Source organism: Balaenoptera physalus (assembly GCF_965194825.1).
Source record: "Balaenoptera physalus genome assembly, chromosome: 17".
Taxonomy (NCBI): domain Eukaryota; kingdom Metazoa; phylum Chordata; class Mammalia; order Artiodactyla; family Balaenopteridae; genus Balaenoptera; species Balaenoptera physalus.
Genome location: NC_138895.1, coordinates 5,163,661 through 5,179,470, shown reverse-complemented (window position 1 = coordinate 5,179,470; position 15,810 = coordinate 5,163,661). Strand labels below are relative to the sequence as shown.

The 15,810-nt window shown below is 40.3% G+C and overlaps 1 protein-coding gene across 1 annotated transcript; it reads left to right on the top strand.

Moving 5' to 3' along the window:
• The first annotated feature begins 10,561 nt into the window (after window positions 1–10,561).
• Window positions 10,562–15,344, top strand: MOS (MOS proto-oncogene, serine/threonine kinase). The gene has a single exon (XM_082433075.1). It carries the CDS (start codon window positions 14,113–14,115, stop codon window positions 15,151–15,153), a length of 1,041 nt encoding a protein of 346 aa, XP_082289201.1. The 5' UTR covers window positions 10,562–14,112; the 3' UTR covers window positions 15,154–15,344.
• Window positions 15,345–15,810: the final 466 nt, after the last annotated feature.

Here is a 15,810-nt window from a genome sequence, read left to right as displayed (position 1 = left end):
GAGAAAGCCAGTGCGCAGCAACGAAGACCCAATGCAGCCAAAAATAAATGATAATAAATAAAATAAATATTTTAAAAAATCTTAAAATAAATAAACTTATGTCCTAAACTAGATTCAAGTATTATAATTATCTATTACATTGATAATATATTGATTGGGGATTGGTGTACAAACATGGAAAATAGAGTGTAGGGTTAATTATGCAAGAAACAAACCAAACAATAGGAAAGCATAAGTTAAAAGCATTGGAAACATAGAATTGAGCAAGGGACAATACAGTCTAAAACCCAAAGCCATTCAAAATGAAGATTTATATGGGCCTTCCCTGGCGGTCCAGTGGTTAGGGCTCGGTGCTTCCACTGCAGCAGGTGAGGGTTCGATCCCTGGTCGGGGAAATAAGATCCCACATGCCACATGGCACGGCCAGAAAACAAAAACAAAAATTGAACAAAATGAAGATTTATAGTAATTTCATATCTTCTACTATGCTTCCCTGACCCTGCTTTTTCTGACTTTAGCTGTTGTTGTTCAAAGTTGGAGCCACGATTCTACTTCACCTGGATCAACACGCTTGCTAACGTGCCAACTCAACACTATTCCTTTTGGTGGAAAACAACACAAGTTACCGCCTGTCTGCTATCTTCTTTGGGGTCATCTGGGACAAATTATTGTGTAGCCACCCCCTTCCTTGGGTTGGGCTGAATGCAGGGGCCAATATGAGGGCAAGTTATTAATAACATCTGGTCATGTAATTGGACATTGTCTGTAGGCGAGAGCTGGGATTACACTCAATTGTGGAAGAGACCACGCTGTTCTTTTTTGGTAATTTGTAAATTAATGGTCTTTGAAATGTGTCAGTGTTAATTGGGACATATAAACCCCAAATCAGCCTCCGGTCGATCAGTCCACTGACAGTTTAAAATTATACAGTAGTGATCTAATACATACAAAAGCCTAAAATCAAATGTTTCTGTGAATAATGGAACATATGCACTTGACCCTTGGACGTCGTGGGGTGAGGGGCACCAACCCCCATGCAGCCAAAACTCCACGTATAACTTTACAGTCATCCCTCCATAGCTGAGGTTCCACGTTCTCGGATTCAACCAACTATGAATCATGTAGTATTGTAGAATGTACTTATTGGAAAAAAATCCACATTTACGTGGACCTGCATGTCCAAAACCATGCTATTCAAGGGTCAACTGCATTTAGTAAGTCCTCGCTGGTATCCTGAGTTGAGGCTCCAGGAAATGCTTAGGTAAAGATTCTACTCATTCCTCCCAGAAGCACCCACAACTCCCGTATGACACAGGAACCCCCTTTCACATACTTCATTGTTTCATAGGAGACCCTTGCACACACGCAAAAATAATTCTCAGAAATGTTCTGAGTTGCCCAAGTAAGTGGGTTGCTGAAGTTGCTAAATTAAGTTCCTCGCATTTGTTTCACAAAAAGGTGATTAAAAGAGCAAGCAAAAGATCCAGAGAAGGCCAGGAGTAAAGCCACTGATGTGTGTATGCTTCTCTATTTCTTCGTTCTGAGTACAGATTAGTAGTAAATGATGGAATCTTAATTTAAAGTCTGAGACCATGATCTTTATTTCCACAAGAATTCAGCATGGTCAGCAGAATTTGTTGCAGCAGGGGGCCTGAGCTCAGCCCTGAGGCTGCAGAATTGACCTTTGTAAGCCTCTGTCTTCCCCTCCCCACCTGCCCTTTGCTGTCTTAGGTCACCACGTAAGGACCCAGTACTCAACTCTGTTGAGTTCAGCAGCCTCTAGTCTCAGGTAAGAATCAGAAATTAAATCTTTTTGTCTAGCCTCTGTTTCTCACACACACACACACACACACACACACACACACACACACACACACACACACACACACACCTTTTATATCTTTCCTGTGACAGCCAATAAAGGGATTTAATATCCTGTTTTCCTTCCTAGGCTAGATTGACACAACATGGGTACCACCATGTCTGAATGTCAGAAAGGATTTTCCTGCTTTCTTCCACTAGTACCAGCCCATCACAGTGAGTGGTCTGTAAAATCCACAATAGTCACACTAGAGATGACCTCAAATTTTAAGTTCCCCTTTATGAATCCTGGGACTATGATATACTGAAACATCTAAAGGAAAACCAGGGAAATCACCATGACAACCAGACTGATTCACGGTATCACAGAAAGAGGAGACGAGGCTCTGACACACGCTACCAAGAAAGTGGCCAAAACCACACTAAACACGTTGAGAGAAATATTGAGGGGAAGCCCTCCAGAAGGTTCTTTCTCCACCTCCTGCCCAAATAGGACCCACTGAGACTGTACCCCAGGCTCCCCCATCTCAACAAGCCCCAAAGGCCTTTTAATACTTGGGCTCCTCCTCCTCCTCCAGATTCACCTAAAATCATCTTGTGTGGAGTTCCAAGTTTCCTGATGTTCCACTTCCAAACATGTGGGCCAGTGATGCCAGGAGCGTCACTACAGAAGCACTATGTTCTTTATCTCATATAAGATTAAGGTTTAAAGCATTAGCACTGAAATCCTCATGCTATTAAGGAGGCATGCCCTAGAAATAATTAGAACATTTTTTTTTTTGTCCATTAAAGATAGAACAGTTAAACAGTTAAGTATTTCAGAATACATGAACATGAAGTAAATCTCTCCTCAGATTAGTCTAGATTGCAGAAGGTCAGGTGAGAAAGGAGTTGTTTGCATTTCAAATTTAAAAGGTCTTAATCTAATAAGAGGCATTGAGAAGACATATATTTTATATAGATATAAATAGATAAAGAAATCATATTTTTAAAGTCTTAGTCTAATAAGAGACAGTGAGTAAGGCAATTTTTAATCACTAAAAAGAATTACATGTATATATACAAAAATTATCATCTATCTATTCATCCATCCAGACACACATACACAAGACTGTAAGCAATTCTGTTTTTACCAACTTAAAAATTGCCTTACTTCCAAAAAGCACTGGGGTGCTGTAAAACACAACTTTGTCTTTACTCCTTTGGTTGAATGTATATAACTATATATGTATTCGTATAAAGCTAAAATTATAAGAGTGGGTTTTAAGCAAATACACCTAATTTTTTAAAGCATAGTCAAGCTCAAAAAGAAATATAACACCCAAAGACTTCTTAAAATTGGAATTCTACACTGAAATTAAGGATTAGGATAGGCACGTCCCTGGTGATCCAGTGGTTAATACTCTGCGCTCCCAGAATGAACCAAACCTACGTGCTTGTGTTGGAGGGTATCCTGCAGAGGCGGGGGGTGGCTGTGGCTCACTGTGGGGACAAGGACACTGGCAGCAGAAGTTCTGGGAAGTACTCCTTGGCATGAGCCCTCCTGGATTCTGCCATTAGCCACACCAAAGAGCCGGGTAGGCTCCAGTGTTGGGTTGCCTCAGGCCAAACAACCAACAGGGAGGGAACCCAGCCCCACCCATCAGCAGACAAGTGGATTAAAGTTTTACTGAGCTCGGCCCACCAGAGCAACACCCAGCTCTACCCACCACCAGTCCCTCCCATCAGGAAACTTGCACAAGCCTCTTAGATAGCCTCATCCACCAGAAGGCAGACAGCAGAAGCAAGAAGAACTACAATCCTGCAGCCTGTGGAACGAAAACCACATTCACAGAAAGATAGACAAGATGAAAAGGCAGAGAACTATGTACCAGATGAAGGAACAAGATAAAATCCCAGAAAAACAACTAAATGAAGCAGAGACAGGCAAACTTCCAGAAAAAGAATTCAGAATAATGATAGTGAAGATGATCCAGGACCTCGGAAAAAGAATGGAGGCAAAGATTGAGAAGATGCAAGAAATGTTTAACAAAGACCTAGAAGAATTAAAGAACAAACAAACAGAAATGAACAATACGATAACTGAAATGAAAAATACACTAGAAGGAATCAATGGCAGAATAACTGAGGCAGAAGAACGGATAAGTGACCTGGAAGACAGAATTGTGGAACTCACTGAAAAAAGAATGAAAAGAAATGAAGACAGCCTAAGAGACCTCTGGGACAACATTAAATGCAACAACATTCGCATTATAGGGGTCCCAGAAGGAGAAGAGAGAGAGGAAGGACCCGAGAAAATATTTGAAGAGATTATGGTTGATAAGTTCCCTAACGTGGGAAAGGAAATAGCCACCCAAGTCCAGGAGGCACAGAGAGTCCCAGGCAAGATAAAACCAAGGAGAAATATGCTGAAACACATAGTAATCAAACTGACAAAAATTAAAAACAGAAAAAAATTATTGAAAGCAACAAGGGAAAAATGACAAATAACATACAAGGGAGCTCCCATAAAGTTAACAGCTGATTTCTCAGCAGAAACGCTACAAGCCAGAAGGGAGTGGCATGATATATTTAAAGGGATGAAAGGGAAGAACCTACAACCAAGATTACTCTACCTGGCAAGGATCTCATTCAGATTTGATGGAGAAATCAAAAGCTTTAAAGACAAGCAAAAGCTAAGAGAATTCCACACCACCAAACCAGCTCTACAACAAATGCTAAAGGAACTTCGCTAAGTGGGAAACACAAGAGAAGAAAAGGACCAACAAAAAAAAACCCATAACAATTAAGAAAATGGTAACAGGAACATACATATCAATAATTACCTTAAACATAAATAGATTAAATGCTCCAACCAAAAGACACAGGCTCACTGAATGGATACAAAAACAAGACCCATATATGTGCTGTCCACAAGAGACCCACTTCAGACCTAGGGACACATACAGACTGAAAGTGAGGGGATGGAAAAAGATACTCCATGCAAATGGAAATCAAAAGAAAGCTGGAGTAGCAATACTCATATCAGACAAAATAGACTTTAAAATAAAGAATGTTACAAGAGACAAGGAAGGACACTACATAATGATCAAGGGATCAAAACAAGAAGAAGATATAACAATTATAAATATATATGCACCCAACATAGGAGCACCTCAATACATAAGGCAACTGCTAACAGCTACAAAAGAGGAAATCAACAGTAACACAATAATAGTGGGGGACTTTAACACCTCACTTACACCAATGGACAGGTCATCCAGACAGAAAATTAATAAGGAAACACAAGCTTTAAATGACACAATAGACCACATAGATTTAACTGATACTTATAGGACATTCCATCCAGAAACGGATTACACTTTCCTCTCAAGTGCACACGGACATTCTCCAGGATAGATCACATCTTGGGTCACAGATCAAGCCTCAGTAAATTTAAGAAAATTGAAATCATCAAGCATCTTTTCTCACCACAATGCTATGAGATTAGAAATCAATTACAGGGAAAAAAACGTAAAAAACACAAACACATGGAGGCTAAACAATACGTTACTAAATAACCAAGAGATCACTGAAGAAATCAAAGAGGAAATCAAAAAATACCTAGAGATGAATTACAACGAAAACATGGAGATCCAAAACCTATGGATGCAGCAAAAGCAGTTCTAAGAGGGAAGTTTATAGCAATACAAAGCCTACCTCAAGAAACAAGAAAAATCTCAAATAAACAATCTAACCTTACACCTAAAGGAACTAGAGAAAGAAGAACAAACAAAACCCAAAGGTAGTAGAAGGAAAGAAATCATAAAGATCAGAGTAGAAATCAATGAAATAGAAACAAACAATAGCAAAGATCAATAAAACTAAAAGCTGGTTCTTTGAGAAGATAAACAAAATTGATAAACCATTAGCCAGACTCATCAAGAAAAAGAGGGAGAGGACTCAAATCAATAAAATTAGAAATGAAAAAGGAGAAGTTACAACAGACACCACAGAAATACAAAGCATCCTAAGAGACTACTACAGCAACTCTATGCCAATAAAATGGACAACCTGGAAGAAATGGAAAAATTCTTAGAAAGGTATAACCTTCCAAGACTGAACCAGGAAGAAATAGAAAATATGAACAGAACAATCACAAGTAATGAAATTGAAACTGTGATTAAAAATCTTCCAACAAAGTCCAGGACAAGATGGCTTCACAGGTGAGTTCTATCAAACATTTAGAGAAGAGCTAACACCCATCCTTCTCAAACTCTTCCAAAAAATTGCAGAGGAAGGAACACTCCCAAACTCATTCTATGAGGCCACCATCAGCCTGATGCCAAAACCAGAAAAAGATACTACAAAAAAAGAAAATTACAGACCAATATCACTGATGACTATAGATGCAAAAATCCTCCACAAAATACAAGCAAACAGAATCCAACAACACATTAAAAGGATCATACACCATGATCAATTGGGATTTATCCCAGGGATGCAAGGATTCTTCAATATACACAAATCAATCAATGTGATACACCATATTAACAAATTGAAGAATAAAAACCATATGATCATCTCAATAGCAGCAGAAAAAGCTTTTGACAAAATTCAACACCCGTTTATGATAAAAACTGTCCAGAAAGTGGGCATAGAGGGAACCTACATCAACATAATAAAGTCCATATACACCAAACCCACAGCAAACATCATTCTCAATGGTGAAAACCTGAAAGCATTTCCTCTAAGATCAGCAACAAGACAAGGATGTCCACTCTCGCCTCTATTATTCAACATAGTTTTGGAAGTCCTAGCCATGGCAATAAGGGAAGAAAAAGAAATAAAAGGAATACAAATTGGAAAAGAAGAAGTAAAACTGTCACCGTTTGCAGATGACATGATACTATACATAGAGAATCCTAAAGATGCCACCCAGAAAACTACTAGAGCTAATCAATGAATTTGGTAAAGTTGCAGGATACAAAATTAATGCACAGAAATCTCTTGCATTCCTATATACTAATGATGAAAAATCTGGAAGAGAAATTAAGGAAACACCCCCATTTACCACTGCAACAAAAAGAATAAAATATCTAGGAATAAACCTACCTAGGGAGACAAAAGACCTATATGCAGAAAACTATAAGACACTGATGAAAGAAATTAAAGATGATACAAACAGATGGAGAGATATACCATGCTCTTGGATTGGAAGAATCAATATTGTGAAAATGACTATATTACCCAAAGCAATCTACAGATTCAATGCAATCCCAATCAAATTACCAATGGCATTTTTTACAGAACTAGAACAAAAAATCTTAAAATTTGTATGGAGACACAAAAGACCCCAAATAGCCAAAGCAGTCTAGAGGGAAAAAAACGGAGCTGGAGGAATCAGACTCCCTGACTTCAGACTATACTACAAAGCTACAGTAATCAAGACAATATTGTACTGGCACGAAAACAGAAATATAGATCAATGGAACAGGACAGAAAGCCCAGAGATAAACCCACGCACCTATGGGCAACTATTCTATGACAAAGAAGGCAAGGATATACAATGGAGAAAAGACAGTCTCTTCAATAAGTGGTGCTGGGAAAACTGGACAGCTACACATAAAAGAATGAAATTAGAACACTCCCTAACACCATACACAAAAATAAACTCAAAATGGATTAGAGACTGAAATGTAAGACCAGACAATATAAAACTCTTAGAGGAAAACATAGGAAGAACACTCTATGACATAAATCACAGCAAGATCTTTTTTGATCCACCTCCTAGAGTAATAGAAATAAAAACAAAAATAAACAAATGGGACCTAATGAAACTTAATAGCTTTTGCAAAGCAAAGGAAACTACAAACAAGACAAAAAGACAAACCTCAGAATGGGAGAAAATATTTGCAAACAAATCAACGGACAAAGTATTAATCTTCAAAATATATAAACAGCTCATGCAGGTCAATATTAAAAAAACAAACAATCCAATCAAAAAATTGGCAGAAGACCTAAATAGACATTTCTCCAAAGAAGATATGCAGATTGCCAACAAACACATGAAAGGATGCTCAACATCACTAATCATTAGAGAAATGCAAATCAAAACTGCAATGAGGTATCACTTCACACCGGTTAGAATGGGCATCATCAGAAAATCTACAAACAACAAACGCTGGAGAGGGTGTGGAGAAAAGGGAACCCTTTTGCACTGTTGGTGGGAATGGAAATTAATATAGCCACTTTAGAGAACAGTATGGAGGTTCCTTAAAAACCTAAAAATAGAATTACCATATGAACCAGCAATCCCACTACTGGGCATATACCCAGAGAAAACCATAATTCAAAAAGACACATGCACCCCAATGTTCATTGCAGCACTATTTACAATAGCCAGGACATGGAAGCAACCTAAATGCCCATTGATAGACGAATGGATAAAGAAGATGTGGTACATATATACAATGGAATATTACTCAGACATAAAAAGGAACAAAACTGGGTCATTTGTAGAGATGTAGATGGATCTAGGGACTGTCATACAGAGTGAAGTAAGTCAGAAAGAGAAAAACAAATATCGTATATTAACACATACATGTGGAACCTAGAAAAATGGTACAGATGAACTGGTTTGCAGGGCAGAAATAGAGACACAGATGTAGAGAACAAACGTATGGACACCAAGGGGGGAAAGTGGTGGGGTGGTGGTGGTGGTGTGATGAATTGGGAGATTGGGATTGACATATGTACACTAATATGTATAAATTGGATAACTAATAAGAACCTGATGTATAAAAAAATAAATAAAATTAAATCCAAAAATTCAAAACAAAAAGCCTGCGCTCCCAATGCAGGGGGCCCGGGTTCGATCCCTGGTCAGGGGACTAGATCCCAAGTGCCACAACTAAAGATTCAACACGTGGCAACAAAAATCCTGCATGCCTCAAGTAAGACCCAGTGCAGCCAGATAAATAAGTAAATAAATAAACAAACAAATAAATTTTTTTTAAAAATTAAGATAATATACAATAACGTTTATTTACAAAATGATATCAGAATTTTTACCCCAAGTAGAGGCTCTCAGGCAAAATCTTTAAAGCATGTAATACTTGTATGCATGGTGGCCATGAAAATATGTCTCTCAGGTCACTGAATGCAGAAAGTATTACTTGCCAATGGCCCTGGAGCCACTCAGAAATCGATCATGATGTTCTCACTGAAGCCACGCTCCCCAGGGCTGCTCCCAGCCAGTGACTGTGCACAGGGACACCAAGCCAGCCCATTCCTAGGAGACACGGACTCCTCTACTGACAGCTTTGACTGAGAGAACCCGCATCAGCCGTACTGAACCTTCTTAGAACTACACTACAGGCTAAGACTCGCCCACCCAACCTTCCGTTCTCCCTGCGCCCTCAGGGTCAGACCTGCATCACAGTCTGGCAGCTCTCGAGCTGCCCGGCCGCCCTCCTCGTCTTCCGTCAGAGATGGTCCCCTAGTAAACCTCTAGCACCTCTAATCCTGTCTTGAGATCTGCTCCTCAGAGGACCTGGACTAACACAGCATCTTTTCTTCATAATAGAGGATCCTAAGAGTCTATGTCCTCCTTGAAGTCCCCCTGGAGGAAAATTGAAGATTTTGCCACTAGATTGCGATAAAATCAACTCAGAGAATCATTTGGATTTAGACGTTGTAAACTGTAGTATAACGTGATAATATTAAGTTGGTGGAAGAATGTTATATGTTATAAAAGGAAGTTAAAATAAAGAGAATAAAAAGACTTTATTATTAAATATTTACTAAATAAAATATTAATGGATACACAAAACTATTATCAGAAATTGAATAGAAGACAGAATTAGATTGCCCAACCAGAACTCATGCATATACATCTTATGCACATAATATTGCATTTGAAAAAAAAATATTGCATTTGGTCATTACATATGGACCAGCTGGTGGCTAAATGAAACTTTCATACAGAGCTTGGGAAATTCATTTGCTTTATTCCCCCTTTATTCCCTATCTCATAAGGCTGACTCTGATAATTTTTTTCTACCATCCTTCAGGATTTAACCTCCCAAAATTGAAAAAAATTAAACTAATCATATATGATATTTGTAATCACAAAACCTCACAAAATGAATTATGAATGACTCTACAAGAAAATAATTTGACTCCACACCCTGAGTAGCATTCAGTATAAGGATAAAAATAGCTGCAAAAAATCATCTTAAACTTTAATAATTTTGTCAGATAACATTAGTAATTATATTAATTTTGTTTGGAATTCAGATTTTAAAAGAAAGGGAAGGAAAATTATAAAATCAAAATGTTTTAATTAGGAACTATAATGTTAGAACTGAATTAGAAATATTGATACGAACCCATGCCTTTAAAAGAAAAAAAAGGAGTATATTTTCCAATTCTGTCAGCTAAAATGAGCTAGGAACAAGGGTTTAAGAGAAAGGACCTGATGTGTAAACTTCACTATTATGATTTCTAATGCCATCTTTCCAGGATACCCTGGGGAAATGGCTGATTCCATGTCTGGCGTAGGGTAGGTTATGAGCCTGGGGCAACTTGCTGTAACAAGACAAGAAATAACTCAGATTAATGGGACTGTGTCTAACTCCCAGGGATGCGTCAATTTGATCAATAAAAGACAAATTTTGCACTGGTTTCATTTCTGTAAAATAAACCCATGGTAGTAAAAAAGTTGCTTATGTTGATATTAATTGGCGTTCCACCCAAGATCAAATTTTGATAGAATGTTTGTCATATGAATAGGTAACAAAAAATATATCCCCCCCCCCAAAACGGAGGGGAAAGTAACATATAGGTTTCAGGTATTATTCATAAGTAAAATTGTTTTTTTTTTCTCTGAATTTCGTGATGTCTGTGTTGTCAGCTTTTTAAAATTTGTAACTTTTTGTGATTTCTCATCTAAAAAATATTTGCTTCCATATGTAATTTTAAAATCTTTTCCTTAAAGAGGGTCCCTCAGTTTGTACTATGCTTTAGGTCCCACAGAAGTTAGACCTCCCCCTGACCATCTTATGTTAGAAAAACTGAAGTCGCTCTATATGTACTGTACTGAGGTAGAAACAAGCTCACGATACATTGCTAAGACTAAAATTCAAATTTCAGAATAATGTCAACAGTGTAATCCCACTTAAGTAAAAAAAAAAAAAAAGTAACGTTTCTCAAGTTTGACTCTAAAATCCTCATATTTCAGCAAAGTACATGTATTCATCTATTAGTTTTTCAGTCCTCCAAAAAGCAAAAGTGAATTTTCGACCTTCATCCAGGCTTGTAAGTCTTAATACAAGACTTCAACGACTCCAGGTCGCCCATTCCTTCCCATTTCACAGCCTGAAGTTGGGTTGTAACCTGAGGTCTCCGGGAAACGGACCCCTGCATTGATGTCGCTGGTTCTCAGCCTGAGTGGAAGCCGCTAGACCCAGTGGCCTGGGAGGCGGCCCTGGACCCCGCACCCGCCCAGCAGGAGACACTCCTCCAACCAGCGCTGCCCTCAGTCTCTGTGATTGAAATCAAATTCAATAAGCTATTAATTCTGGCACCTGTTGTCACATCTTGCGATAAATATCCTGTCGCTTGCCGGATGCTGAAGGATCTCTTCACAGCCAGTCTGTCAATCAAAGAGCAGAAAATGCCAAGCCTCTATTTACTCTTAGAACCTGAGAGCCTTTTCTTACCTGTAGGTGCCCAGTCCCTCGACTTTCCTGTGTTTCATCTGCAATTCTAGGGGAGACAGTGCATCCTCTGTTTTCAACACGTTTTATTCTTTGCCTAATTTATTTCAGGGCAACAAAGTTACCGCATTTGATCAGATCAGTGTGAACCCTCCAAATCTTTAGTGTATAACAATAAGGCAACATGCCCTTATGTCTTTAACCTCAAACAAAATTTAAGTGCAGAAAAAAATACTCTAACTAAACTTTAAATTGGTTTAACATGATAAAATGATGTTACTTCAGCCCTGGTAGAGTACATTTTAAACCAATACTGTCTAACAGATCTTACTGTTATAATCTCATATACATCTTTTTATGAGTTTCATAAATAATAATTAGCATTTAGGTATTACTAATCAGGCCCTGATAGTATTTGGAACTCTGTTAATCTTGACAACAATCCTGAGGTAGGCATATTTTCCTCATTTTGCAGACAAGGAAACTGGGGGAAAGTAAGAAACCCAGGCCATTTGGCCCCAGAGATTGCATAGTTAATTAAATACTCTTGGGCAGATTGGCAGATGATAGATCTAAGGAACTTGGGATTTGTGAAGGGGCAGAGTACCATTATTTTCATAAATACCTTATATTTTATGTAAATAATGAAGTCAAACTGTGAAAAGTGAATTGTTTATGCTATTATCCTAAAAATAAAGATTATATTATAATAAGTCACATCATTTTGCATTGTGTGTAATACCAAGAAGGTTAAGGCACTCCACTGCTCTTATCTGGCTAATATTCACAGCATTCCCGATACCATATGACAATTTCCGAGCCCTAGATTATAATTCCAACTATACGATGGCTATTAAATAGATTTTGCAATATAGACTTATAGAATATAATTTTGTTACTTTCTTATTTTACTCTATTCACTGCCATCCTTTCATATTTCAGGTTTGACACAACTGCATTTCTACTAAAATATTTCATAGTTTACATTTTTTAGATTTTTGTTATTACTCCAGACAGGGCTCCCCAAACTTTGTTCCAAAATAAAAAAGTTTACTTTAATAATTATCCTAATTTCTTAAGTAAAAAGGTTGAGGCTCAAACAGGTTGAATATTATACGTGATAACACATGCTAAGTCAGAGGGGTAATATATTGATAGAATAGAAATCTTATCCTAGGGCTCAAAAGACTTTCAATGGCTTATGTAAATGGACTGTGTTTATTAGCATCTTCTTGGAACAAATATACTTCAGAAGCATAGACCTATCAATAGAAAAAAGTGGTTACACATCACCTACATGCTCTAAGTGCAGTAAGTCAGGACAGAACTTTATCATTTGATTTTTCAAAAGGTAGATCCTTTCATTTTCCTGTGTTTTTTCATGAACAGGGTAACATTGTCAGTCTTTGTTCCAAAGGTATGGAATGAAAATTGTTTTTTTATTATAAAAATTAGAACGGAAGAACTTATGGCTGGACAGCACGACGCTGTATTTAATTTCAACATCTGGTTTTCCACATTATAGGGAGGCACATTATATGATTCTGTGCCGCTTTTATTTCTTCGGATTTTTCCTCTCCTGGGATTCTCTCATATTTGTTATTATTTGAAGCTCTGGTCACGGCTCTGAATCATTTTTGTTCTTTTTCCTCCTCTACCTTCAAAACTGCTTCAAAACTTCTGTAACTCATTTGTTGAGAAGCCTAGAATCTCTTCTGCAAGTGAGCTGGCTGGGTGGACCTGAAGGATTGCTAGGGAGTTGATACGTTGCTAAGAATATAGCTGATTCACTTTGTTGTACAGCGGAAACTAACACAACATTGTAAAGGATTTATACTCCAGTAAAGATGTGGAAAAAAAAAAAGTCTTGCTAATTTGCTACATAAGCTGCATGGAGTGTCAGAGAATTTTCCTTTCTCCGATGAACTTAGGGGGGCTTGTGTTTTGAGCTGTATCAGTGATTCTGTTTGGATCGATTACTTTCAGGTTACCATTTTTTATCCCTATGTGAACGTTGCACCTAATTTTCCCTGTAATCGGTTCGACAAACGTCAGCTGTTCGTGTTTCAGTTCTTCCTGCCGATAACTGCTGGAAGTGATTCCATGCAGCTGGGGAATAAACTGACAATCATTAGAGCCTGCAAAGTGTGAAAACACTTCATTGCACTGTCGTGGTCTCTTTAGTCTGAGGACTGAAGATGCGCAGCGGATGAGACTTGGGGGGAAGAAGCCTGCTTTACAATGATTACAGAAATTGTGTAAAAGAGGGGTGAGGCCTGGGGCCGCTCGGGGCTGTTTATCCGGTGCACCCTTCTCCGGGGCTTCTTTGCATACGAATTCACTTTAAGCGTTGAAGGGAAATGCTTTCATCTGAATGGGATTGTCGTGCTTCGTTCGGACTGTTTCCCCATCTGATAAAACCCGTCGCTGAGTACCGGCACAGATGGGGCTCATCTGGAGAAGACGGAGGCGGAGGAGACAAACGCTGGGGTGGAGCACGGGGGGCGGCCAGTGACGCCTGCAGGCCCGCGGGGTCGCCTCTGCTCTGCCCGCTCACCTGCGCTCCGGCGGGGTCCGCGCGGCCGGAGGGATGCCCTCGCCTCTCCCGCGGCGCCCTCACCTGCCGGGCGACCGGTCCCCGTCGGGGGACTCGCGGCCCTGCAGCAGCCCCTGCGAGCTCCCGGGGCCGGCAGGGAGGCTCTTCGCGGGGGGCACCCCGCCCCGGGCCCCGCGCCTCCCGCGCCGGCTGGCCTGGTGCTCCATCGACTGGGAGAAGGTGCGCCTGCAGCGCAGGCTGGGAGCCGGGGGCTTCGGCTGCGTGTACAAGGCCACCTACCACGGCGTGCCCGTGGCCATCAAGCAGGTGAGCAAGCGCACCAAGAACCGGCTGGCCTCCCGGCGCAGCTTCTGGGCCGAGCTCAACGTCGCTCGGCTCCGCCACGCCAACATCGTGCGCGTGGTGGCGGCCAGCACGCGCGCGCCCGCGGGCTTCGACAGCCTGGGGACCATCATCATGGAGTTCGGGGGCGACCTCACTCTGCACCAGGTCATCTACGGCGCCACCGGCTGCCCCGAGGACCACGGGCCTGCCTGCGGCGCCGCGGCGCAGCTGGGTCTGGAGAAGTGTCTCAAGTACTCCCTGGACGTGGTCAGCGGCCTGCTCTTCCTTCACTCACAGAACATCGTGCACTTGGACCTCAAGCCGGCCAACATTCTGATCAGCGAGCAGGACGTCTGCAAGATCGGTGACTTCGGCTGCTCCGCGAGGCTGGAAGACGTGCCGTGCTTGCGGACCCCTCACCACCTGGGCGGCACCTACACCCACCGAGCGCCGGAGCTCCTGAAAGGAGAGCCCGTCACGCCCAGAGCGGACATCTATTCCTTCGCCATCACGCTCTGGCAGATGACCACCCGGGAGGCGCCCTACTCGGGGGAGCGGCAGCACGTGCTCTACGCCGTGGTGGCCTACGACCTTCGCCCGGCCCTCTCGGCGGCCGTCTTCACCGCCTCCATCCCCGGGAAGAAGCTGGAGAACGTCATCCAGCGCTGCTGGAGGGCCAGTGCTTCACAGCGGCCAAGTGCAGAACTCCTGCTGGTGGACCTTCGCGCTTTGCAAGCTGAACTGGACTGACTCTAAACCTGCATCCAGATAAGCCTTTGTCTTTGTTTGTATTCATTTTTAACGAAGTCAAGATGTAGGAAAAAACATATAGGTAGGATGAATTTTTAGAAAATAAAGTTCCTAAAAACTCCTTTCGTCTCAAACGCTTTTTCTGAGACAAACAGCACAGCTACAAGTCTAGTAGTCCTGGTGGTACTTAGGACCTAATCTTATCCCTTTACAGATACTTCAACAGTCCCATAGTATTGCACTTATTCAAATTTGTTATTGATAAAAACCACTTTGCCCAAAACAGAACTGAATTGGAAAATGCCAAAATTTTCTATAAATTCGAATAATATGCTCCATACCTAAATTTAAACTATTAGCAGTTTTACTTGCTCCCATACCAAATAAGTAAAAACTTTCTTTAAAAAAGATTTTTTCCCTCCTCCTCCCCCCCAAAACAGCTACTTGTTTGTAATGACCTTCACACGTAACAATTTACAAATTGAGATAAATTTATTTTTAAAGGAATAATGTTTTAAATGAGTTCTTGGGATATTTTGCACTTGTACGTTCCATGAGTAGAAAAATTTTGCTAAAATACTTTTAAACTGGGTCCCTTTTCCTGTTATTTGGACACAAAAGTAGATGACACAACAAAGAAAGGTTATATGATGTGAG